The 26,919-nt window shown below is 42.2% G+C and overlaps 1 protein-coding gene across 1 annotated transcript; it reads right to left on the bottom strand.

The window, feature by feature from the left end:
* Positions 1-7,937: 7,937 nt before the first annotated feature.
* LOC110496278 (CDC42 small effector protein 1) lies at positions 7,938-26,698 on the bottom strand. The gene is made up of 5 exons (XM_021572079.3): positions 26,465-26,698; positions 16,734-17,044; positions 11,840-11,944; positions 10,348-10,419; positions 7,938-10,001 (listed from the first exon to the last, which is right to left on the bottom strand). Exons 2-4 carry the CDS (start codon positions 16,914-16,916, stop codon positions 10,351-10,353), a joined length of 357 nt encoding a protein of 118 aa, XP_021427754.2. The 5' UTR covers positions 16,917-17,044; positions 26,465-26,698; the 3' UTR covers positions 7,938-10,001; positions 10,348-10,350.
* Between the last annotated feature and the right edge of the window lie 221 nt (positions 26,699-26,919).

Below are 26,919 nucleotides of genomic sequence, written 5' to 3'. Positions count from 1 at the left end.
GTAGACTTAAAGCCAATTTATGCTGGCTCTGCATATGTGATTCTTACAGAGGATGTGAAGCAATTGCAGAGCCTCTGAAGGCTTGTGGAGGCCAAACTGATCTCCGTACCGCATCGCCGTGAGCCTCCCAAAATTTGTGACAGTGCAGGGGGCTCCGTATAGCTCCGTATTGACATTATTGGTTGACAGTAGATGGGGGCGGGATGGGGTCCTGTATTAACACAAACTCACGTCCTTGACAACTCCGTTCACAACATTTCCGCAAAGCGAAAGAAGTATGAATGTCCTGACTTCTGCAGAGACCATATGCAAATATGTAAATGCTGTACGGCCACTGCAGATGACGGATTGACCATGCAGAGCCTTTAGACCCAGCACAACCTACCCACACTGTCTCTGCAAGCTGTTGGCTAGAGAGCACGTACCAAGACCAGAGTGGGCACATTTGCTATTAAATGCAACAGTTTCTGTGACAAAACTATCAGCAGAGTTGAAAATGCGATGGAAACATATTATTTATTTTTTATTTTTATGCGTACATGAAAACTTAAGCGAAAATGTACATTTTGTGTGCACTACGTTATCGCCCACTGTCTATTTTGTGTCACCAGTGGTGACTGGTGGGAAAATGAACACATTTTCTATATGCCGATTCTAGAGTATTAGCATGAAACTCTGTAGCCAGTTGGATGGGAACCTAGCGAGTGACACGTTTTGTTGTTTTGGCTCTCCACTCCAGCACTTGGATTTGATATGGATACAATGACTATTAAAGTGCCGACTGTCAGCTTTAATTTGAGGGCATTTTCACCCATATCGGGTGAACCGTTTAGAAACTACAGCACTTTCTGTACATAGTCCCCCCATATTAGGGGACCAAAGTATTGGGACAAATTCTCTTACACTACCATTCAAAAGATTGGGGACACTTAGAAATGACCTTGTTTTTGAAAGAAAAGCACATTTTTTGTCCTTTAAAATAACACCTTTATTGATCAAAAATACAGTGTAGACATTGTTAATGTTGTAAATGACTATTGTAGCTGGAAACAGCAGATTTCTTTATGGAATATCTACATCAGCGTACTGAGGCCCATTGTCAGCAACCATCACTCCTGTATTCCAATGGCATGTTGTGTTAGCTAATCCAAGTTTATCATTTTAAAAGGCTAATTGATCATTAGAAAACCGGTTTGCAATTATGTTAGCACAGCTGAAAACTGTTGTTCTGATTAAAAAGTAATACAACTGGCCTTCTTTAGAGTAGTTGAGTATCTGGAGCATCAGCATTTGTGGGTTCGATTACAGGCTCAAAATGGCCAGAAACAAATAACTTTCTTCTGAACCTGGTCAGTCTATTCTTGTTCTGAGAAATTAAGGCTATTCCATATGAGAAATTGCCAAGAAACTGAAGATCTTGTACAATGCTGTGTACAACTCCCTTCACAGAACAGAGCAAACTGTCTCTAACCAGTAACCCCGGTGCACAACTGAGCAAGAGGACAAGTACATTAGAGTGTCTAGTTTGAGAAACAGACACCTCATAAGTCCTCAACTGGCAGCTTCATTAAATAGTACCCGCAAAACACCAGTCTCAACGTCAACAGTGAAGAGGCGACTCCAGGATGCTGGCCTTCTAGGCAGTGTTCCTCTGTCCAGTTTCTGTGTTCTTTTGCCCATCTTAATCTTTTACTTTTATTGGCCAGTCTGAGATATGCCTTTTTCTTTGCAACTCTGCCTAGAAGGCCATCAACTCTGCCTAGAAGGCCAGCCTACCCTGACGCTCAGAGGATTCCGCATGGTCCTAAAGAACAACGTTTCCTTGTTTTGTATCACATTCCAATAATAAAACTGGGGGGGGGGGACAAAAATACAATTTCAGAATGTTCGGGGGACATGTCCCCACTGAAAGTTGCATCCCTGCTCATATGACATTATTGGATAATTCTTTGTGTTAGTTTTTTTTATCTTCCATATCCAGATGACTGTTCATTTAGACAATGAGGTTCATTATTGTAATACACTATCTAAAATATATTTTATTGTAATGCTCTGTCAGTGCTGATAAGGGTGTGTGTTTAAATAACAGGTGATGATATCATTGACTGATGATGTCTTTATTGATTCATCCATTTGCAATAAAACGAAATTAACTGAGATAAAGGGTGTATCAGACAAATTTCCTACAAAGCTGGTGTATCGGGGATGAATAGATAACCCAGCTAGCACATCAAGTTCTGTGAACCATATGCTTCTTAAGTGGGAATTTCAGTACTTCAGCATAACCTTTCCTACAGGTTTCCTCGTGGTTCTATTTAAAGTAATGTTCTCAAATTGCTCAGGGAACGTTAAGAAACAACGTTCTTCCGTGGGAATTTCAGTATTTCAGCATAACTTTTTCTGCAGGTTTCCTCATGGTTTCATTTAAAGTCATGCTCTCAGAATTAAAAAAAAACTTTCCATTAAAAACACAACATGTTAGTATTGTTCAAAGAACTTTCTATGAATATTACTTAAAAACATATACACTGAGTACACAAAACATTCCATGACATAGACTGACCAGGTGAACCCAGTGAAAACTATGATCCCTTATTGATGTCACTCGTTAAATCCACTTCAATCAGCGTAGATGAAGGGTAGGAGACGGGTTAAAGAAGGATTTTTAACACTTGAGACAATTGCGACATGGATTGTGTATGTGTGCCATTCAGAGGGTGAATGGGCAAGATAAAACATTTTCGTGCCTTTGAACGGGGTATGGTAGTAGGTGCGAGGCGCGCTGGTTTGTGTCAAGAACTGCAACATACTGCTGGCTTTTTCACACTCAACAGTTTGTGTGTATCAACAATGGGCCACCACCCGAAGCACATCCAGCCAACTCGACACAACTGTGGGAAGCATTGGAGCCAACATGGACCAGCATCCCTGTGGAACGCTTTCGACACCTTGTAAAGTCCATATCCCGACGAATTGAGGCTGTTCTGAGGGCAAATTGGGGAGGGGGTGCAACTCAATATTAGGAAGGTGTTCTTAATGTTTGGTATGCTCAGTGTACATTGTTAAGTATGTTCAGGTGTGTTGACTGCGCCCACTAAATTGTCCCAACCTGATCTTAACGAGTGCTTGTTTCATTTGAAATGGGGTCTGTTTGAACAGACTAAAATGAACGTGGCATGCTAGCTGCATCCTGCTGGTGCAGTAGAGTAATTCCATGGATAGAGAACAGAATCTCACGGATGCCGTGCCACAATACAAAATATGTGTTTGCATGGTTAAGCAAATGAATAGCCGTGTACTTCAGCATCCAATCTGTTGTTGGAGTTCAAAACAGTTAACCTAAGCTGTGTTATTAAATATTATTGAAACATTCTCAGAATGTTATTTCATTACTTGCAAATAACCTATCGTTTCTATTCTCAGAACGTTAAAACCTCCCAGGAAAACTTTCACTGAACCATAATAAAACATTCTCAGAACCTAATTGCAACCTCCCAGAACAGTCACATTTTTTTTTTTTTAAACAATCAGTTTTACTGGTCAGGAAACTTATGGATTTGTTCTCAGAACCAATGAGAAGCCAAAGACTTGCGTTCCCACAACTTCCAAGGAACCAAGTGTGCTAGCTGGGAAGCAACCGGTTTTATATTAATCATCATTAACTATTATTGCTTAAATTACACTGAACAAAAATATAAACGCAACATGCAACCACTTAAAAGATTTGACTGAGCTACAGTTTATATAAGGAAAAATAATGGTTTTCACATGACTGGGAATACAGATCTGCATCTGTTGGTCACAGACACCTTAAAAGAAAATCAGAAATCAGAAAACCAGCCAGTATCTGGTGACCACTATTTGTCTCATGCGGCACAAAATCTCCTTTGCATAGAGTTGATCAGGCTGTTAATTGTGGGCTGTTGAATGTTGCCCCAATCTTCTACAATTGCTGTGTGAAGTTGATGGATATTGGCGGGAACTGGAACACGCAGTTGTACACGTCGATCCAGAGCACCCCAAACATGCTCAAATAGTGACATGTCTGGTGAGTATGCAGGGAAAGGAAGAACTGGGACATGTTCAGCTTCCAGGAATTGTGTACAGATCCCTGCAACATGGGGCTGTGCATTATCATGCTGAAACATGAGTTGGATGAATGGATGGCGGTGGATGAATGGCACAACAATGGGCCTCAGGATCTCATCACGGTATCTCTGTGCATTCCAATTGCCAAATTGTAATTCTGTTCATTTTCCGTAGCTTATGCCCACCGCCACCATGGGGCACTGTTCACAACATTGACATCAGCCATCTGCCCAGTACAGATGAAACCAGGGTTCATCTTTGAAGAGCACACTTCTCCAGCGTGACAGTGGCCATCAAAGGTGAGCATTTGCCCAGTAAACTCCAGTCAGGTCAAAATCCTGGTGAGGACGACGAGCACACAGATGAGCTTCTTTGAGACGGGTTTTGACAGTCTGTGCAGAAATTCTTTAGTTGTGCAAACCCACTGTTTCATCAGCTGTCCGGGTGGCTGGTCTCAGACGATCCTGCAGGTGAAGAAGCCAGATGTGGAGGTCCTGGGCTGGCATGGTTACACATGGTCTTCGGTTGTGAGGCCGGTTGGACATACTGCCAAAGTCTCTAAAACAATGTTGGAGGCAGCTTATGGTTGAGAAATTAACATTTAATTCTCTGGCAAAAGCTCTGGTGGATATTCCTGCTGTCAGCATGCTAATTGCACACTCCCTCAAAACTTGACATCTGTGGCATTGTATTGTGTGACAAAACTGCACCTTTTAGAGTGGCCTTTTGTCCACAGCACAAGGTGCACTTATGTAATGATCATGCTGTTTAATCAGCTTGTTGATATACCACACTTGTCAGATGGATGGATTATCTTGGCAAAGGTGAAATGCTCACTAATAAGGATGTAAACACATTTGGCATGACAATATGGAACATTTCTGGGATATTTTATTTCAGCTCATGAAAGATAAACAAAACTTGTTGCGTTTATATTTTTGTTCACTGTAGCTGACTGCCTATGATGGAAGCATCACCTGGGGGGTAATATCATTTCATCCTTTTATTTCAATTTTTGTCCTAATAACGTAACTTTCTCAAATGTTTGTCTACCAAGAGAAAACAACATGCTTGTAAATCCCTCATCAAATCCATTGGAAGTACATCTATGGAACTTAGATGATGCTTTCTTAAAACACCAAGTTTTACCAAATTGGATTCTGGAAACGTCTGCTGTATTTTCCTTTAAGTAGGAAACTACTCCATGTGATCGACACGTTTATGAATAAACCCCAACGTCTCATGTTCAACTTAATTCTTGAGCTAGCACTCAATAGAACCCATTATACACTGTGACTTGTTATCCAGTACAGGAGTGAATGTGTTGTTTTTAGGAGCTCTGTTGGGTACAGTGGGAGGGTGTTTGGCCTCTACCAGCTTCCTCCCCTTCCACACAGCACTTAATAAAGGAACACAGAGGGAGTGGGGAATTTGGCCCAGATCGCAGAAGGTGAGACTGGCTGTTTGGACCCACCAGACACACAGGAAAAGGACCCTTACAGGGAGAGGAAGTGAGGTAGATGTGGGGAAACTCAATAAACAGGAACAGAGAACAGTGTATGAAGTGTGAGACTGGTGCCAGGCCGAGGTTTACAGTTAGGGAAATCAGGGAAATCAGGCTCGGCCGATCCCATCTACACTATAGGAAAAAGAAGTCCAAAGTTAGAGTCATTCAGGTCTTTAAAATAGGTGTTTTGAATCTAGAGATGATTTTACTGATGTTGCTACTTTCTTTACTGTGCATGCATCAAGATTTGTTTTCAAGCCCTTGATTAGAAAATCATGATATGCTGTTCTGGGTTGTATACAGCGTAGATGGTTTGTTTGATATTGTATCTCATCATTGGCTTGTGTTTTCAATGTCCATATGTGGTATTAAGTCACAAACACTTCTATATGATAAGTTAAATTAAAAAATAAGTTCATTATCATTTCTACACATTTTCTACCTGGTTTAAGTCATTTAAGTTCAGACTGGAATATTTTCCATTATAACATTTTTATTACATTTTTTATCTCGGACACCCACGACCCATTCAAACCTCCGAACTGCTTTAATCCCTAGTTTAATTCATTAGAATTTTATAACATCATCCTTAAATACAGTTGGAGACAATACAGCATGTTCCATTAGTTGGGTTGTAAAACAGGACCTGCAGTACAGCAAGTTCAGCAGTGGCTCAGTCGTCTGATAACTACCATCAGTCATTGTGTAAGATTCATTACAGAACCACCACTACCAGTCATTATTTGGAGGCCCGATATAAACAGCCCATGTTATATATTAACCAACAGCTCCAACTTCTCATGCTGAAACCCAATGAAAAGGAGCTCTTATCTTGTTCCAGGCCCGATCTAATCTGCCGGCGGCTTTTAGTGTAATCAAGAAGCACAATGGACCATAGATTTCCTTCATTCAGGCGATGGGCTTTTGCTGGGCTCTGCCAAGGACAGGCCCCATGTGTGTAGTGGTGTGTTTGCAGCCAAGCGCCAAAACTATTGGCTATGCCCAATGTTTTATATAGAAACAGCATCCATTGTTAAAGAGGAAGTAGAGTGTTGAAGGTTTAATATCCTCTAAAAAAACAAAAACAATTTAAACATTGAAGAGTGCCGGGTGAGAGAAGCTGAAAACCTTATGGCGAGGACAGGAGAGAAATCACTGAGCAAAACCAACACTATTGTAGGGTAGGTTCTGTGAGGCTCAGCTGGTAGAGTATGGCGCTTGCGACACCAAGGTTGTGGGTTCGAGTCCCATGGGGAATCTGGAGAAGTATGAAAATGTATGCAGTCACTCTGGATAGGAGCATCTGCTAAATGTAAAAAAAAAAAAAAACAAGTAGAATTGCCGTCAATGTCGTCAACATTCAGAAATCTTTAACGAACATTTCTAACCCCATTTTGTCTGTCTTTATTAAACAAACTGGAAATAGTAAGTGATGATACTTGAAAGTGAATTAGTGGGCAGCATCAAGTTAAATATATTTCTAGTCTGTGGAGATAAATTACAAATAGCTAACGACAGCCAGCCAGTAGTTTATCGGGTCATCCTTGCCCTGTGTCAAGTTCACGCTACAGTCAGTGCAAAAGACAATAGCTTCAGTCTTTCCCCACATTGTTTACACCGAACTACACCTACCACATTTTCAGTTTTTCCATGGGCACTTTTCCCCCCTTCCCCAGTGAAGTAGGTAATGAATGTGTTATCCTGCGCTCTGCTCCATGGTTTGACTCTGGGCTGCTCACACAGATTAAAATCATTATTATGTTGTTGTTGAGATTACTGTGGTCTCAGACAGCTGCTTGTAATAAAAACACAAGATGTTGGAGGATGAGATGTGCGAAGGCTGGATGAAACCTCTCGTAATAGTAAGTCTCTTCCTGCAACGTTGCAGTGTGATTTGCTCTGGCTGTTGGAAACAGGGGAACTGCAATTTGAGTCGCGTTCATCGCAGCAAATGTAACCACGGTTGATACCAACAGTGATTCGTTTACAGATTTTTGCTGTCAATCTGGGTCTGAAGACTAATTAAACACTTGAAATGTTTGATTTCCCTGAACTCAGAAAGTATTGCTGACTTATCACCAAACTGGGTATAATTTGTCTGCATATTATTCCCTAAATCAGGGGTTCCCAAACTTGGGGCTACCCTATTTCAGAATTGGGGAACATTTATTTTTCATATGCACTTGTGTATAAATAAGAATTTGTTCTTAACAGACTTACCTAGTTAAATAAAGGTAAAAATAAATAAATAAATAAAATAAACAAAATAAACCTCTGGAGGATGTGCCCCTTCAAAGTAAATGGCACTTTCAAGTAAACAAACACAAGAAACACACATGGATACATAAAATAGACTGTATTTTCAGGAGGGAAAAAGCCCAGAAGCGGAGAGAAAACACACAGATTTGCGGCAGTTGAAATACTTCCTCTACTATCACACATCTGTTCACCAACGTCCACATAGGATGACTGTGGAACACATGTGCAATTCAAACTAAAAGAGGGAGACCCAGGAAAACAGTGCAACTGAAAAAAAGAAAGCATGTACATTGCATCCTGGAATCTCTTCAGTCAGAGATAAATCTTCAAATAAAACTTTAAAAAATGTAAAAATAAAAACCCAGCTCCACAGCTGACAAAAATATGGAGGGCAGTCGTAAAACAAATAATAAAAATGACTCTCTCATACGGCAAGTGTTTGCCTGAACTGTAGTAGGCATGCATCTAAATGTCATATTGAATACAATGACAACAGCGGGTCCATTTACCAGTAATGAGGCAAAAATAACTTGATAAATTGAAAAATAACAGAAAGCAAAATCAGCCATCACTTTCTCACCGTAGTATTATAGGCTTTGCCGTTTCCTCTAACCTGAACTGTAGATTGCCATTGAAACAGAAAGCCCATAAAGTCACCTTTCAGAATAGCTAAAAAGTGAATGAGCATGTCTCAGCTTAGACAGGCAGGGGCCAATTCTAAGACGAACACTGTGCAACAGGAGAACCAAGGCCAAGTTGCCATAGTTTATGATACATTTGAGATGTTGGCGTCATAAAACCTGCTGAACTAACAGTCCAACTAGATTCGTTTTTAGATAAAGGCAAAGGATTAAGATTAGTTATTCAGCTTTCAAGCGCTTACAAGTGGATTGCGCAAGAAGACTACTACCCCATACAAACTTGTTTAAAACCCCAAAAAGGGAGTCTATGGGACATGACAGAAGGTAATGAATCTCTTCTTTTTTGTGTCACGTACACCGGATAGGTGCAGTGTTTTACAGGGTCAGCCATCGTACAGTGCCTATGAGCAAGGCACATCGATACATTTCTCACCTTACTTGCCCCAACGCTCTAACCGCCGCTGGCTTCCTGCCAGCGCTATCCAGTGTTCAGATGTGCTGGTGTTAAAGGTGTTAAAGCAGGCATGGTAAAAAAAAAAAAAACTAATATCTAAAGGCATAACTTTGGCAATAACACTTAAGGTAGAAGTATATATATGAGAGGGTTGTCTATGAAAAACTTGGCGTGCGTTTGTAAGGAAGACTGAGTGACTAATGGTGGAATGTGTGTGAGAAAGACTAGAAAACTTCTAAGAATCATCCACGTGAAATGGGCAAAGTGCCAAAACATTAGCAAAGTAGGCCTACACGTGACCACTCCCACCCTGTATGTCTACAGTGCTGCTAAGACTGGATCTTAAACTGCTCCAGACAAGTAGCGGGTGGAGCCAGGGGTGATGCCACATCCTGCTTGTCAATTGAGCAACTTTGCTTCCAAAACCTAAATAACAACTTGACCACTGCACTTTAGCAAGACATATGAAAAGTGCCTGCTTGTCATGGCACTATAGGAAACATATGGGCTCAGTTTCCACCATTTACTACTTATAAAGGCATTATATTCATTACAGACAACACTTTTAAAAGGGCACAAATGCACGCCACTTCGTGTCAAGAACAAAGAAAACTTTTGTTTGCGTTATTGAAAGAGCAGTATCACACTTGTGAGACGGTCTTGTTGGTGAAATATGAAATGTTCGGACAATCCCTTGCTTGAGACAGAGGCAAATGGGAAAATCTGTATCCGCCAGCAGCCTGAAGTGTAACAAATACCTCCTAAAAGCCCACACACAATCCCGTCCAGTCCCCAGTGCTGAGTGAGAATCCAGGGTACTTTCCCGCTTCAAGGCAAGAGTCATGTTCCATTTGAAACTGGATGATGGGGGACGAAAGGGATTCTGGGAAATTAAGGCATCTTTTTTTTAAATTTATTTTTTGTGCCATTTGCGGTGGTCATTGTAGGCCTAAGTGCAATATGCAGAGTTGGTCCATGAAGGTTGGCTTAAGGCTGGGTCCGAGGAAGGGGGAAATGAGCTCACGTCGAGTCCTTGGATTGGTCCATATGTCTGAAAACGCAAACAAAACATGTCATTGGAGAGCAGTAGTTTCTGAATAAAAAGTTAAACATTGAAGAATATCTTCAAATACAAAAAAAATAAAAAAATACACAGTAAGGCGTTAAAAAAAAGCTTTCCAAGAACTTAGGTTCATCGTCGTCATGTGGAAGAACAAAAGATAAGGAGAGCCATCCATTAATATCCCACTCATAACGCTTGACAAACAATTCCCCAGTCTAAAATAAACTAATTAAGATGAAAACACTTTCAGCTGGACATATTTATTTAACCCCTAAAACAGTATGATCTAAAGAGTGAGTATGTGTGCACACTGGAGTATATAGACGGTACTTACTGGCTATAAGAGGCTGCTTCTGCCATTGGTGCTGGGTCCTTTGGACCTCATCTGTTCCTGGACTGACCCTGACTGCATGAGGGACAAGAGCAACATGGCAGTCATACGAACATCACTCCCTGGTAGAGTCATGTCAAATTCAGTGGAGCGTCAACCAGCAAGAACAGAGGACATTGAAAATATGACCCCTTTTCTGGTATTATGTCAAACTTGGTGTTATTAAAGATACCTTGAGTCATTCCACCTGCAGCTGGATTACACAACCCAAACTGTGGTTGCTAAGTAAGTGCCCTTCGCTCACTCACAAATGGTGTGATATGTTGATATTTCATATGCTGAATGGGAACACACTGTAGCCCTACAATCCCGAGCGGTTGATGGATACCCACCTCTAGTTTATGTGGAAATGCTAACTAACTTTGCAACATTAGAACACGGTGCATGAAAACTCAAAACAAACCTGTAGTCGGAATACTGACGGCGCTGAAGGAGACAGTGTCAAGATTACACAGACAGACGTTTCGTAATGGTGTTATGTAATAATTCTGCTTCAACAAAAAAGGCAGCAGTGTTTGTATACCACACCTATTTACACTGTTCCAGCCCATTAATGGGCTTTGCATCATTATAAGGGTTAGTCATGGTTCGCAATGGAGTCACCGGCTTAGTGGAAACACAAAACCTATACGCCTCTCATTCGACATTAAAGCTCATTAAGGTTGTCAATGCTAAGTAAACAAGACTTGATCACTGGTGAGTTGACTTGGTTTTCAGTGGGATGTCTGAGTTCCCCTTTAACAGGCACAGAAAGGAGCTCTTGTTTTAGGTTGTTGTGCTAGATGATTGGGGGAATCTTCAACCAGCGTTGCAGGACACAGAGGGAGCCTTTCATTTAGCAGCCAAGGCCTTCCAGCTGTGTCCCCTGTCACTGTCCCTTCTCTGTGTGCCCTCTGGAATCACTCCCAGGGAGGGAAGAGGGACTGAGTAATAGGGTGTAGGGAACATCATGGGCATGAAGTGGTAGGGAGGGGGTCCATTTCAGGGCCTGTGTTTCACAGGACCACTTCCGCCTCTTGCACAGGCTGAGCCTTGTTCAAAAGTGAGGCTGCAGGTGGCAGGCTGGAGATGGGCCAGTTAGCCAACGAATGGGTGTGGGACAAGTGTAGCAGTTCATGTATGAAAGCAGTGTTTTTGTATTCATTTTTGTCCAAAGAAAACCTCTGGACAATACTAATTCCCTGGTTTGTACCATGGTGCACTGAGATGTTTTAAGCAATATCTTCCAGACTTGATCCAAGTGTTGAAATAAGTTTTTAAAAAATGAATTTGACCTGCAATGCAAGTACAACGCAAAGATCAAATAATAGTACTCACTATGAGCATCCCAACAGCAATCAAGATTACAGACTGACCTATCATTCTTCAAAAACACTGATTACAAAATGTGTAAAAAGGATGGTCTTCATGAAAGTAGCCAAAACTTTATACATACCGGCGGCAAACCTTCCGCCATCTCCCCGGAGCCAATGTGTGTGAGGTGCATAAAGTTTGTGGGCTCTCCGATCATGCTGCAGTCAATCTTCCTCCTCTTCTTCTTCTGAAACAAATGCAAAACGCCAGAGGTCAGTGGCCAATTCAAATATGGCTAGGCAACTGCATAGCACAGCGGCTGTGCAACCCTAAAATGAAAGCGAAAATAGATTTTAATTCAGAAGATGCTCTAAAATTACAACAAACATGCACTTAATCGAACAATGATCAACATTTTGTCTCCAAATAAGCAGCTTATTTTATTAGAGACACAGGAGAGGAACACTTATTTGGTTATAGGTGTAAACCATGAGGTGGTATATTGTTCATGGGATGAAATACTATAGAACAAACAGAAGTTAATGCTGGATAGTAAACAATGTCAAAAAAGCCTCTATGCAAAAAACTTGCAGAAGTAGTCAAGTAGTGGATTTTTAAAAAAAATTTATATTTTTTTTTAAATGTGATGGCTTAGAATATTAAATATATTGTTCTTGCTATGCATAAGCCATAAAACAAACGAAGGCTTTTTAATTGTCCACTATATTGTTAGTTTATCATCTCCTGATGCAGGCTAGCAGGTGCCATAGCCATTGACCATTTCAATGAAACATGGTGAAGCCCCAAAATTGCCCTCGCTAGAAGCCTGTGTTTCAGACATAAGGAAGTGGATGGCTGCAAATGTTCTACTTTTAAACTCGGACAAAACAGAGATGCTTGTTCTAGGTCCCAAGAAACAAAGAGATCTTCTGTCGAATCTGACAATTCATCTTAATGGTTGTTACAGTCGTCTCAAATAAAACTGATGGACCTCGGCGTTACTCTGGACCCTGATCTCTCCTTTGACAAACATATCAAGACTGTTTCAAGGACAGCTTTTTTCCATCTACGTAACATTGCAAAAATCAGAAACTGTCCAAAAATGCAGAAAAATTCATCCAAGTTTTTGTTACTTGTAGGTTAGACTACTGCAATGCTCTACATTCCAGCTACCTGGATAAAGCACTAAATAAACTTCAATTAGTGCTAAATATGGCTGCTAGAATCTTGACTAGAACCAAAACATTTGATCATATTACTCCAGTGCTAGCCTCCCTACACTGGCTTCCTGTTAAGGCAAGGGCTGATTAAGGTTTTACTGCTAACCTACAAAGCATTACATGGGCTTGCTCCTACCCATCTCTCTGATTTGGTCCTGCCGTACATACCTACACGTACGCTACGGTCACAAGACGCAGGCCTCCTAATTGTCCCTAGAATTTCTAAGCAAACAGCTGGAGGCTTTCTCCTATAGAGCTCAATTTTTATATAATGATCTGCCTACCCATGTGAGAGACGCAGACTCGGTCTCAACCTTTAAGTCTTAACTGAAGACTCATCTCTTCATATGATTGAGTGTAGTCTGGCCCAGGAGTGTGAAGGTGAACGGAAAGGCTCTGGAGCAACGAACCGCCCTTGCTGTCTCTGCCTGGCCGGTTCCCCTCTTTCCACTGGGATTCTCTGCCTCTAACCCTATTACAGGGGCTGAGTCACTGGATTACTGGTGCTCTTTCATGCCGTCCCTAGGAGGGGTGCGTCACTTGAGTGGGTTGAGTCACTGATGTGATCTTCCCTTCTGGGTTGGCGCCCCCCCCTTGGGTTGTGCCGTGGCGGAGATCTTTGTGGGCTATACTCGGCCTTGTCTCAGGATGGTAAGTTGGTGGTTGAAGATATCCCTCTAGTGGTGTGGGGGCTGTGCTTTGGCAAAGTGGGTGGGGTTATATCCTTCCTGTTTGGCCCTGTTCGGGGGCATCATCGGATGGGGCCACAGTGTCTCCTGACCCCTCCTGTCTCAGCCTCCAGTATTTATCCTGCAGTAGTTTGTGTCGGGGGGCTAGGGTCAGTTTATTATATCTGGAGTACTTCTCCTGTCTTATCCGGTGTCCTGTGTGAATTTAAGTATGCTCTCTCTGATTCTATCTCTCTCTCTGAGGACCTGAGCCCTAGGACCATCTGGCATGATGACTCCTTGCTGTCCCCAGTCCACCTGGCCATGCTGCTGCTCCAGGTTCAACTGTTCTGCCTGTGGCTATGGAATCCTGACCTGTTCACCGGACGTGCTACCTGTCCCAGACCTGCAGTTTTCAACTCTCTAGAGACAGCAGGAGTGGTAGAGATACTCTTAATGATCAGCTATGAAAAGCCAACTGACATTTACTCCTGAGGTGCTGACATGCTGCACCCTCGACAACTACTGTGATTATTATTATTTGACCATGCTGGTCATTTATGAACATTTGAACATCTTGGCCATGTTCTGTTATAATCTCCACCTGGCACAGCCAGAGGAGGACTGGCCACCGCTCATAGCCTGGTTCCTCTCTAGGTTTCTTCCTAGGTTTTGGCCTTTCTAGGGAGTTTTTCCTAGCCACCGTGTTTCTACACCTGCATTGCTTGCCGTTTGGGGTTTTAGGCTGGGTTGCTGTACAGCACATTGCGATATCAGCTGATGTACAAAGGGCTATATAAATCCATTTTGATTTGACCAGGATATAGACCTTTAGCCATTTTAAGTGTTACATAAGCAACCTTGACCGATGTTTACAAACGTGCTGCTGACCAAACGTTGAACCCTGTATCCTATGAGCTAGTCATGTAACAAAAACAAGGTAGACCGCTGTGTGCGTGTGTCTTTTCTTCTTGACGTCATCTTGAATTCGGAGGATCTGTTGGAGCATGCCTACATACCCAATGAATCAGGCATCTTACCGACCATTCTTGTTGCTACATTGGCATGACAGAGGAAAGCAGTCATTCCCACAGACTCGGAAAGACAACCTCATGACCATTTCAGCAGGCATATTGAATCAGTGAACACCTAGCAACGTAAGATGCCAGGAATTGAAATCAAACACCACATGCGACCAAATAAGGCAACCCTATACTTTTCTTGGCTCTATTGATATTCTTCGACGATCAAGTAGGAGCCTCTCTGTGTAGACCAACTTCCGAGTATCAATACGGCAATGGATTAAAACTTAAAAAACACTTTGCCGTTTGGTACTTTAGTCCAAACAGCCCTTGAAAACATTAAAAAAGGCATACCAAACCTAACCAAATGCACAGCTGGTTGGCATCCACTCAAGTGGCAGCCATGAGTCATACCAAACTCAGAAATAAGCCCACACTACAACGTTGCATAACGGGAGGTAGGCTATCCAGTGGCTGATTGATGGAAGGTCTAGCTAATTGGTCAGCTGCGTGTGCTGCAAAAGAGAAACCGTCGCTTAGCAACTTATTTCAGGAGAGGCCTTCAGTGTGTGTAATAGCAACCATTTGGTGTCAGAAGCCCTTTGGCATAGCCTGTGCTTAGAGAAGTGGGTAGCAATTACATGACTGACATACAGGAAGTTAGGCAGACCCAAACTACCAACATCTCATGAGAGCATCAGTAAGAAGAGTCTCAATGCAGTAATATATTTAAAAAAGAAAAACACAAGCCCCTTTCCTCTCTAAACAGTTCCACCATGTAAACCCCTGCATGTATTTATATAAAGTGGCGTAACTGTACAGTCCTCCCTCAACAATAGAACAAACACAGGCCCTAAAAATAAATAAGAAAAGAGGAAGGGAAAAAGCCATCCCACGGGACAGTGCCCCAGTCCCCTTCCTCTCTCCTGGGCCTAGTCCCCTTCCTCTCTCCTGGGCCCAGTCCCCTTCCTCTCTCCTGGGCCCCCGGGTTCATTGTTGATGAGTGGGAACGGATGAACACAACCCGCCGTTACGCAACTCTCCCTGCAAAACCCGGGCCAGGAAAGGGTGCCGCCCCGAGGTCAAGGGTCAGCGGTCGCTTCTGGAGAGCTAAAGGGAAGTCCTTCCCCTCTCCGGCGACACACTGATATGTTCGGTCATCAAAAAGGACCTCTATTCCCCCCTGTAATGCTGGCCAGGATTCCATGAAATGCTTTGCTTTGAAACACCTGATGACGCTAAGCTACTCTAGGTCCAGGCTTTATAGTTCCCTGGACAGATCGATTCAATCGTAGCGTCATTAAATCAAAATCAGACTAGAATGTAAAGATAGTAAGGACATGTCTTCAATACATTCCGTCCCAATATTGTGATGCCTACATTACCGATGGACACAACTATGCACGGTCAAAGTTATAAATATGGGTCACATGGTCAGTGAATATTAATGACTGGCATTCACCCTAAGTACAGTGCGAGTGAAATAAATCAAAAGATGGCACTCAAGATATCGCTCATGATGTGGTTGCCTCTAAACGGCAAGCTATAAAACCCCCGTTTAAAGATATCAGCCTGTAAGTGAATGCAGATGGAGTCTGAAAAACACCATAAATACGTCTGCCTTTGCCAACAGATTTATTGGATGCATTTTAAAAAAGGGTCCCCCGTAAGTAACATCTTGGCGTAAAAAAAAAAGAATGGGTAGATAGATCGTTGGGGAGTGTTTCACTTTTGGCTGTTCTAAGCATGCATTTGTCCTAAATCCCTTGATTGGGCCTCTGTACATACCAATACAAATCTGATAACTTTGTGTTGAATGCAACAGCCAAAAACACTAAGTTCTTGTGTGTGGTCAGAGTAAGCATGCTTGGCTGCCTGGGATGCCCAAACTTTGCCTTTGGCTACAAGATTAGCCAGGGACCTCTAACAACCTCTGTGGAACTTGGCAAGAGAGGGCTGAATAGAATTGGCCAGGATCTAATATAGCGCAAGCTTGGGGAGTAAACTTCATAGTCAAATACATCTATTAGATGAGGAATTTTGTGAAACCTGACAAAGAACGTTGGAGTAGTGGGCATTTTATACCTCTACATGAGTAAATAAAAGGGCAGCTGGCCCAGACTCACCGGTGGGGGTTTGGCCACCACGCAGCAGCCCATCTTGTGCCAGAACTCGCTCATTCCTGGGCTCCGCCGGTTCTGTCGGTTCAGCGCCCTGCTCTCTGTCACCGCCCTGCAGGCTGGTGAAGACAGGTAGCCTCTGTGACCCTCAATCTTGGGATAGTCCTGATGCATCCAGATCCCTTGCATCAGATAGCCAAAGTTGGTCAATCCCCAAACCCACCGCCCCCAAAGGTCAGGTCCTGATTCGCTCAAGCCTCCCGGTGTCTTGATCCTTCTTCGGGTATCCAGTCAGATTAAAGTCCGCAGGGTTTAATCTGTTGAGACAGGAGCTTATTAAAAAAATAACAGCCAATGTAATGTGAACATGGTCCTACTAGTTCATTTTATTTTTAGCCAACATATCACTCACTGCAAGCCTAACCTCCTAAGGTGGTAGCAAATCAAATGTATTTATAAAGCCCTTCTTACATCAGCTGATGTCACAAAGTGCTGTACAGAAACCCAGCCTAAAACCCCAAACAGCAAGCAATGCAGGTGTAGGAGCGTACTTCTTACTGGATTCTACCCAAACCAGCATCTGGTCTAGAACAGTGTTTAGCTCGCACCATTTTAAAATGATGCAAACCTTTGATTAAGTCTGCTTCATGAGTGCCGAACTGTGCCGATGACGACACATTGACTCACATTGCCCCGTCCCCCAGTTCTAAGACTCAAGGGTTTGTGGTCTGACCACAGAACATTAGACATGAGAAAGACATACCAAGGGTGAAAAAACCCCATCTGCAAACAGTAAGGACCAGTTGTCCTTGTAAGGACCTAAGCATCCGCCTTTCGCCTCTAGGTTGTTCCCATCTCGTCCCAGTTCCAGCCTTGCTAAGTCACATGAGGACGCCTAAATGATAAACACTGTGGAGCACCATCTCCGAAGCCATTTATATGACCTCTTTTGTAGTGTGAAAGAAAGTTCTGCCAAGACCATTATTGCCTTCATAAAAGTTTGGTTTATACTACTTAGTGTCGTCTTTGGTTTATCGCCATGCTTAAGGTGGTCACTGATGAGCCGTTAAGGCAAATTAGAGCTGCGGCTTTCTGGCATTTTTATTGGGATCCCCATTATCTGTTGCGAAAGCAGCAGCTACTCTTCCTAAAAGGTCCACACAAAACATAATACAGAACATTAATAGACTAGAACAGAACTACAAATAAAACATAAAATAAAAAAATAAAAAACAGCACACAGCCTACATCAACACATAGAAAAAAAAATCTGGGTCAAATAGGAGAGAGTAGCGGCGCCATGGTTACCGCCTGCGCCAAGGACTCTGCTTCTACAGGTTGTTTTCCACTACTGTGCTTGGACTTTAGTTTACTTTGGGCCGCTGCCGATCGTTTGATTAAACTTTTCATAATGACATGGCTCTCCTCCAGCTCCGCTTTATCGTGCCCAGAGGCTGCGTGAGGAAACTGTTTAGGAATGTGTGTGTGTGTGTGGTGGAGAGTCTCTCTCACACACCTTTTCACAAGAACAAGGTCAAGCCTGTGCTCTCTCAAACCCGATACAAAAATAGTGCAGAAATAACCTCCTTAAGACATTAGAATTAGCACAGTTCTGGAAAAATGTGCACAAAGCTGTTGTTTTCCAGAACTAAGCAAGAGTAAACCTAAGAGTGGGTCACTTGATAGCACAAGCACATTGCTGCCATTTGGGCATCACAGCGGTTTTAACAGGTAAGCTACTAGCCTGACACACTCACTGTATAGTTCGCTTATAGGCTTTTTGGTTAACATTCATCGGGGCAGTCAGAGAGCTAGTCGACTGGTGCACGGTAAAGGCATCAGGGTTGTAAGACGGGCTGGTCAGTGGGTGTAGAGACGGTTCTCAGGCCCCATGGCTTATTGGGATGAAGTGTGAAGTCTGTACACAGACTTATGACGACATAAAGGGTGTGGATGGACGGCAAGGCAGGCAGGCTGGCACAAGTCAAATAGGACACAGGCGTCTGTAGAGTTGAGCCACTGGCCGAGCCAGCCTTGCACGGGCAAAGTCTGGGTCTAATTTCTCTCCTCGTTGACCTCTTACGGTTTCACCCCAGAGCAGGTACACTTAAAAAAAGGGATTATAGTGAGGACACACAGCATGGTGAGAACACAGTACTCGGAAAGAGGGATAGAACTGAACTGTCTATAGGACACCACTGGGGCTCGGAATATCTCCTATGGTACACTATTTAGAGGAGAGTAACCTCATGACCAAGTTTCCCATGATTCATAGCACGAAAAGAACAGAGGGTGGGGGTAGGGACAGACTTGGGGCAGTTGAAATACTTGTCTGGTGAGGTAAGGATTAACGGAAACTCTCGCTTTGGGCTCATCTGGTCTCTGACGGCATGCTCATCATCTTGTATAAATAAACCGGCTTTCCAGAAACCTGGGGCAGTCTCTCTCTAATTTGAGGTTTCCCCTGAAGAGCAACGAACGATGAGCAAAAACGAACCCTCTTCAGAAGAGTGACAGTCCAGTTCTGTTGAATTACTACTGGAGACTCATCTGTTGAAGTGCTGGAGAGACCTTGATAAGATGGTGCTACATTTTGCATATCTTCTTAGGCCACAGCTGTTTATTTGTTCAACTACTACAGGCTACCCTGTGGGAACAGGGAAGAATCGTTCTGGTTCCCCAACAGGGATTTTTCCCCCACCCAACTTTGTCTCATCATTAAATGGGCAAGGTGGTTCCTCAGACGGTACAAAAATGGTTGACAGTTTAATAGTTCTTCACCCTGTCAGGATCCCTTGAGACAACATCACGTCTTTGTGCCAAAACCATCCAGCAACCTTCTATGGATGCATGTGTATCTTTGCATCGACAGAGTGAGAACTCAGAAGTGTTTATATTGCCAACACAAATAATGGAATCCTCCTGCCCTCACTCACTGGACTCCTGTGTCAGTCCAGATTTCACATGATCCTCAGTGCTGCTGAGTGCTCCCTGTTTTCTGTGCTGAACGGGCAGAAAAGCCAAAACAAGAAGGTTGACAAAGAAGCAATGTGAGACTAACCTTATTAAAATGACACGGCAAACACCACAATGTAGCTACAGTAGCAGACAGCATGTGATGCATGAGTCCAATTGTTGAGTATGTCACCTAACCCAGATTTTTTGTCTTGGGGAGGGGGGCTTATTAAAATGTATCTTCAATTAAAAAAAAAAAATGAATACAAGGCATCAACTTGACCAGTCTAAAGCAGTTAACAAGACCTATTGTCTCAACGTGGGTTTGTTCATTTCATATCCCCGTGGGTAGGCTGACAGTGACGATACTTCCTGCTAACTCACCAAACACTGACGTGGTTAAAAAATTCCATAGACATGCTAACAGACATCCCTGTAAGGCAAAACACATTTCATTGCAGCTCTCTTTTCCAAATAGGCAGAATGAACAGCACGTGTGTATAAAAACATCAACGGCTACGATCAAAGAGCTTGTATTTGAAAGAGATAATGGCTACAACTTACTGGGATTTATGAATTGAGAAGCAACACAGACAAGAGGTAATGTGAGCAGAGATATTGATGAAAATGACATTCGACCCGGACTAAAGACAAGCTCACAGATGCTCATACAACACACCAAAGGCAACAACAAAAAAAAACACACAAAAAAAAAACCTTTACATAGAAGTCCCCCTGTTGACATGGGCTCATAATGCCAAGCTCTGTTCCCTCAAAAAGGATAAGGTGCCGGGTCACACTATAGACATTAAGACAACGCCTCTGGCCTAGACGAGTAGGGAGTAACCTAGCGTGATGACCAATTAATAGAGCCAGATCTAACAGATGTGAGCTGGAAAAGATACAATTGGAACCTTAGGATTCGTACACTGGTTGTGATCCTCACAACTCAAAAATCAATCAATGAGATCTTTCAGCAACAACAATGTTGAGATGAAGATGTTCTGATACCCTTGTTGGATGTTTTAACGAGGCAATCTGCAGTCGAAACAATAAAACAAAGCGTTTGACCGCCACGGTTTCTGCAAAAGGCGGAGGGATGGGGCTGAAGAAGTGGAACCACTCAAATTCATACGCGGAGCATCCATGACGTCAACATTATAGTTTTAGCTGTGTTTAAAAACGCTATACAGCATTTGTTTACATTTACTTAGTTTACAAACATTGGAGTAAAAAAAGCTTCAATTTTGGGTTCTAATGCGGTACAATAGTTGAACTAAGCTCATGAGATATTTAGAAGTTATATTCCTCGAGAATGAAATGGGTACATATCCATAAATGTATGTAGCAACTGCAGAATGCCCCCTCAATGGTCCCAGTTATTTTGCAAATGCAATAGAGACCTGCAAGCTACCTACCTACCTACCAACCAACTGGGTCGAATCTTGGATGTGGGTCAGTGGCTCACTGTCAAAAGGCGAGAGGAAAAAGGAGGGCAGTGGTTTCTAACGGAGGAATTACAAATGAGGCCTTTTCATGGGATCTGTTTTTTTAAAAAAGAGATACTTTACAACTGGTTAATGGTACATTTAAAAATAGCAGACATCAGTTTTCAAGCAACAGCTTGAGCACAACATGGATCTTTCACGGAATCCAGTGCACTGCCATCCACGATTTGATGACTGGTTCAGGTGTTTAGAATTGTATTGGAACTGAGGTCTTTAGAACGGTTGCTTTAAATCGAGAAAAGCATCAGTGTAGTGATTCCTGCCTGGCACTAGATGAAAAGCATCAGTGTAGTGATTCCTGCCTGGCACTAGATGAAAAGCATCAGTGTAGTGATTCCTGCCTGGCACTAGATGAAAAGCATCAGTGTAGTGATTCCTGCCTGGCACTAGATGAAAAGCAGGTAGCAGCTACATTAATATAGTTGGTGAAGATAGGTCTCTTCAAAATCAAGTTATTCAGGTCTGAAAGAGGTCTAGTGTCCATTTTCCACATCATCTGCTGTGTGCAACTACACATCAATCCCAAATTAAAATGGGGAAGAGAACCATTAGCCCATAACAGGAGTATACATAAAGTCCTGTCCTCCCAGAATGACTTAATGGTAGGCTTAATGAAATAGGTCTCCAAAGTGACTCTTCTCATGAAAGATTAAGTATGGTCAATGTATACATAGACCTATTGCTTACAGTATAGGAACCTCCCTTTACCCCCACTACTTAGGTCACTAATGTGGCAGTGTACACTGGGGTGTCCTTTTAAAGAAAGGAATGAATAAAGATTAAAGTTGCTCCTATCTGCAACAAGTACAAAGTCAAACGTAGAGGAAAGGACGCAGTTAATGTCACAATGGGATTCGACACTTCCATGACTCAATACAGCTAGTTTGACATTTCCTGCTATCTTTATCGGAATTATCAACCCCCCCCTGCGTGTCACGGGTCATAGGTTACTCCACAGAGTTCCACACTAGCAGGGGGTAAAGTACACTCCCTACATGCCAGGCTCAGCTGCTGTTCTAACCACCTCAGACATGAACTGAAAACGCTAACAAACTAAAAGATAGAATTCCCCTGGCCCTGCACACATACAGTACCAGTCAAAAGTTTGGACACAACCACTCATTCAAGGGTTTTTCTTTAAAACTATGAAATAACATTTATGGAATCATGTAGCAACCCAAATAATTTTTCAAATTTGTGTATATATATATATATATATATATATATATATATATATATATATATATATATATATATATATATATATATATATATATATATATATATATATATATATATATACACACACATACATACACACACACACGAGAACCATTTTATATATATATACACACACACAAATTTGAAAAATTCTTTGGGTTGCTACATGATTCCATAAATGTTATTTCATAGTTTTAAAGAAAAACCCTTGAATGAGTGAGTGTGTCCAAACTTTTGACTGGTACTGTATGTGTGCAGGGCCAGGGGAATTCTATCTTTTAGTTTGTTAGCGTTTTCAGTTCATATATATAGTGAGATAACTTCACTGTTGAAGCTAGGAACACAAGCATTTTGCTTCACCCCGCGATAACATGTGCTAAATATGTGTATGCGACCGATAAAATTTGATTTGATATTCAACCCCCTCCTGTATCAAAGTCCCTGCTGCCTCAATTTAATTATTATTAATTTATTTTTTGTTTAACCCTTGGCCTACAATGCTTGCGCCACTGCAGAACTCAAATTAATCTAATTTACCACCCAACCCTAAGGTAAACTAGAGATCTGAGAAATAGTTAAACGGGGAGAATATACATTGCTTGATGAAGAGATTTTACAGGATGGGATGGGTTTCTCATATTGGCACGATGCGTAGGGTGTTTACCTTTCACTCCAGCAACCTAGGTTGGCTTCCTTGCCCAGGCGTTGCTACATTACATTGGTGTCAGAAATGGGATGGCGGCTGTGAGGCCATCAGAACGCACGGCCCAGACTTGTGAGAATTTGAAGCACGGGGGGGGGGGGGGGGGGGGTAGTAGCCTACAGTGTTGCCTGAAATTTTATGAATGCCCATCTGTGTTAAGCCTAACATATGCAATACACAAAAAGACTTGCGGTCTGGACAGAACCAAGAATAGCCATCCAAAATGTCGGCTCGTGCTTACTGGGGTGTAGCCTACCATGTCGCTGGCAATGGAATTTTATGAATGCCCATCCATGTGGTAGGTCCACCATTTGTGAAACAGGCCGTTGCATTGGCTTTATTAGTCCTGATTCCTGTGACTAATCAATTTAGCTATTCCAGTACTGAATACAGGGTTTCTATACAGCACAGATATATTTAGATTTATGACATATCCTAATTCTGCTACATGATTTATGACAAATACATTTTTTGGACGGGACATTGGTGGAACGCCACAGGGATGAGTCTCTAAAACAGCACCCTGGAGAGGCACGCTGGGAATGGACAAGCAAAATATTTTGTGCCCTTGCCTTTGACAAAGTGGGCACTGCTTATCACATGGCGGCATCAACGCTCACCTAAAAAGCTCTTATGCCACTGGTTGAGGGAAATTGCCACTGTTTCAGGGCAGAATTATGTGAAGTTATGTGTTGTTGTTGGTGGTGCGCCTTGGTCAGTTTAGCTCAGAAAATGCCACCCTTATCAATCTGCCAACATAGGTAATGAGTGGGCCGGCCGTGGTGTATGGGGTTTTGTTTTCATGCCAGAGACCAGGGTTGGCTACAATATTATCAAGCTGAAGACCTCAACAGTGAGGTTGGAGCACACAGTATTGAAGAGGAGCCAAACCCATCCCTGACCAATGGGCTTTCCCATAGAGGAGAAGCAACAGTGAGGGAGTACGAGACCATTTACAGTCTCATCCCAAAACTATGCCCTCCTGAAAATAGACCACAATGGCTTACTTTACCCAATGCAGTCAACTGACTGAGCCACTGTCGCCAGCCTGACTTCCCTGAATGTTTTAGACCTCTAATTTGGAACTGACAAAAAAATAAGAAATCTTGTCATAAACAGGCTATGTAATTTGTCTAGCTCTCTCATCTCTTAGAAGAAATGAATACTCAGTGTCTTGAGGGAACATATTGTTACTACCTTAATGTAAAAAAAAAAAAAAAGTACACGTGAAGTGTTTGGCCCATGTTTCTTGAACGGAAATAAAAGATCTCAGAAATGTACCATACGAACAAAAATTGTATTTCTCTAAAATGTTGTGCACAAAAAAAAAAAAAAAGTATTTCTCCTATGCCAAGATAATCAATCCACCTAATAGGTGTGGCATATCAAGAAGTTGATTAAACAGAATGATCATTACACAGGTGCACCTTGTGCAGGGGACAATAAAAGGCCACTAAAATGTGCAGTTTTGTCACACAACGGCACAGATGTTGAGGGAGCATGCAATTGGCATGCTGACTGCAGGAATGTTCACCAGAGCGGTTTGCTGATGTCAACGTTGTGAACAGTGTGCCCCAGGTGGCGGTGGGGTTATGGTATGTGCAGGCATAAGATACGGAAAATGAACACAATGGCATTTTATTGATGGCAATTTGAATGCACAGCGATACCCCGATGAGATCCTGAGGCCCATTGTCGTGCCATTCATCCGCCACCATCCCCTAATGTTTCAGCATGATAATGCACAGCCCCATGTTGCAAGCATCTGTACACAACTCCTGGAAGCTGAAAAAGTCCCAGTTCTTCCATGGCCTGCATACACACCAGACATGTCACCCATTAAGCATGTTTGTAGATGAGTGGGACAACCTTCCACAGGCCACAATCAACAGCCTGATCAAGTCTATGTGGTGCCGCATGAGGTGGTTTCACCAGATACTGACTGGTTCTACTCGCCTACTTTTTTTAAATTTTGGCATCTGTAACCAACAGACGCCGATCTGCATTCCCAGTCATGTAAAATCCATAGATTTGGGCCTAATGAGTTTATGTCAAGTGACCGAAATCCTTATATGAACTGTAACTCAGTCAAATCTTTTAAATTGTTGCATGTTGCGTTTATATTTTTGTTCAGTATACACAACATAACATTTCAATGAAAACTGATAAAGAGAGGGCTTGAATTATTCCAGTCATTGGATGACGACATCTTCTGTATGGGGGAGTTTTGTTAAGAGTCCTGACGCTGGGTATGAACAGTATCACGCATCCCTTGCGTTACTATTTTGGAAGGATAATGACTTCATCTTCCATATCGGCTATAAATCATTTGTAAAAAATAAAAAAAACGACATGTTCAATTGAGAACATTTTACAGGGTTTGCGTTCCCACATGCCCATGCGCGTGTTTACAGAAGACAGATAGAGGGACCACCTGTGCTAACTATCTAGCATGCTCTGAACACCTGTTTGTAACGCCGGGTTTTTCCCCAAACTTGGTCCCTGGGGGGCCCCCATAGTGCACGTTTTGGTTTTTGCCCTAGGACTATACAGCTGATTCAAATATCAACAAGCTTTTGAGTCAGCTGTGTGGTGTTACAGCAAAAACCAAAACGTGCACCGAGTTTGCGATTCGCTGGTGTAACTCTTGACAAATACTGCTTGTTGAAACTGTATTAAAGCCGGTTAAAAACACTGTATATGTTGCATTTGTGAAATTATCTTGACGTTATATGAAAGTAAAGGGCTTCATGTTTCTAGAACCGTATCACAGTTTAAAATAGATTCACTTTAGATTGAGTTTGGCTGCTAGAGCCGGTCTACCTCAAAATAAATACATATCCTTTCGACCTTAAGGAGTAACGGTAGACACTTGGGCTAGCGGACTAAACTCCGGTTTATGAAGTGTCTGGACTTCAACACGGAGTTTAGTCCGCTAATCTTGGGCTAGAACTACTCAAACAAGTGTTTGATTTACACCTGACAGATCACACTCCAGCCAAGCCATTTCCAAGGGAATAGCCACAAAATACACTACATAGCCAACCTTTATGTAGCTCGATGGGCTAAGCATTATTTAACCAAATAGTAATGACTTCGAGTTTGATCGAATCTGGTCGTTTCCTTTAAAAGCATAAAACGTTCAAATGAATCAATGTTGAAAGTGTCAAAGTGCAAGGATATTTAGATTCTAGGCAACGTAACACAATTGTCTCTGGGTTTGGCCAACTCTAAGCCTTCTCAGTAAGAGAAACATTGTAACAATGACCACGTACCCCCTTTCATTTCTAGAATTAGCTAGTAGGCTAGCCTACATGAAGAACAAAGTCTCAATAGCGGCGCTGACTTACCTCCGTTCTTAAATGTACCCAAACAATGTCGATATCCAGTAGCAAAAGTATTCGCTGAATGCCCTTTCAAACACCAACGTATAACACCAACCACACTTATGCTGATTCTCGGTTTTTTGAGGTGTGGTTCTAAGTTGTTCAATCAGGAAATTGAAATGTTTAAAATGTTTTTTTCAAAAGCTTATTTTTGCCGGTAAAGTCAAACAGCACCCCTTATGGACATAGACACCATTTGACTTCGCGTCATCATAAAGTCAACACTGCCACCTACAGGGAAATTGCAGATGTAAACATAATCTTAGTACACAATCCAAGTTTCAAATGTAAATGTCACATGCACAGTGAAATGCCTTTCTTGCAAACTCAAAACCCAACAATGCAATAGCAGTGTATTACTAGAAGAATAAAAACACGAGAAATAAGAACATGAAATATGAAATACACAATTACATAAG

The sequence above is a fragment of the Oncorhynchus mykiss genome, chromosome 18 (assembly GCF_057628025.1).
Source record: "Oncorhynchus mykiss isolate SJ-2025 chromosome 18, ASM5762802v1, whole genome shotgun sequence".
Classification (NCBI taxonomy): Eukaryota; Metazoa; Chordata; class Actinopteri; order Salmoniformes; family Salmonidae; genus Oncorhynchus; species Oncorhynchus mykiss.
This window is presented reverse-complemented; position numbering and strand designations above follow the sequence as displayed.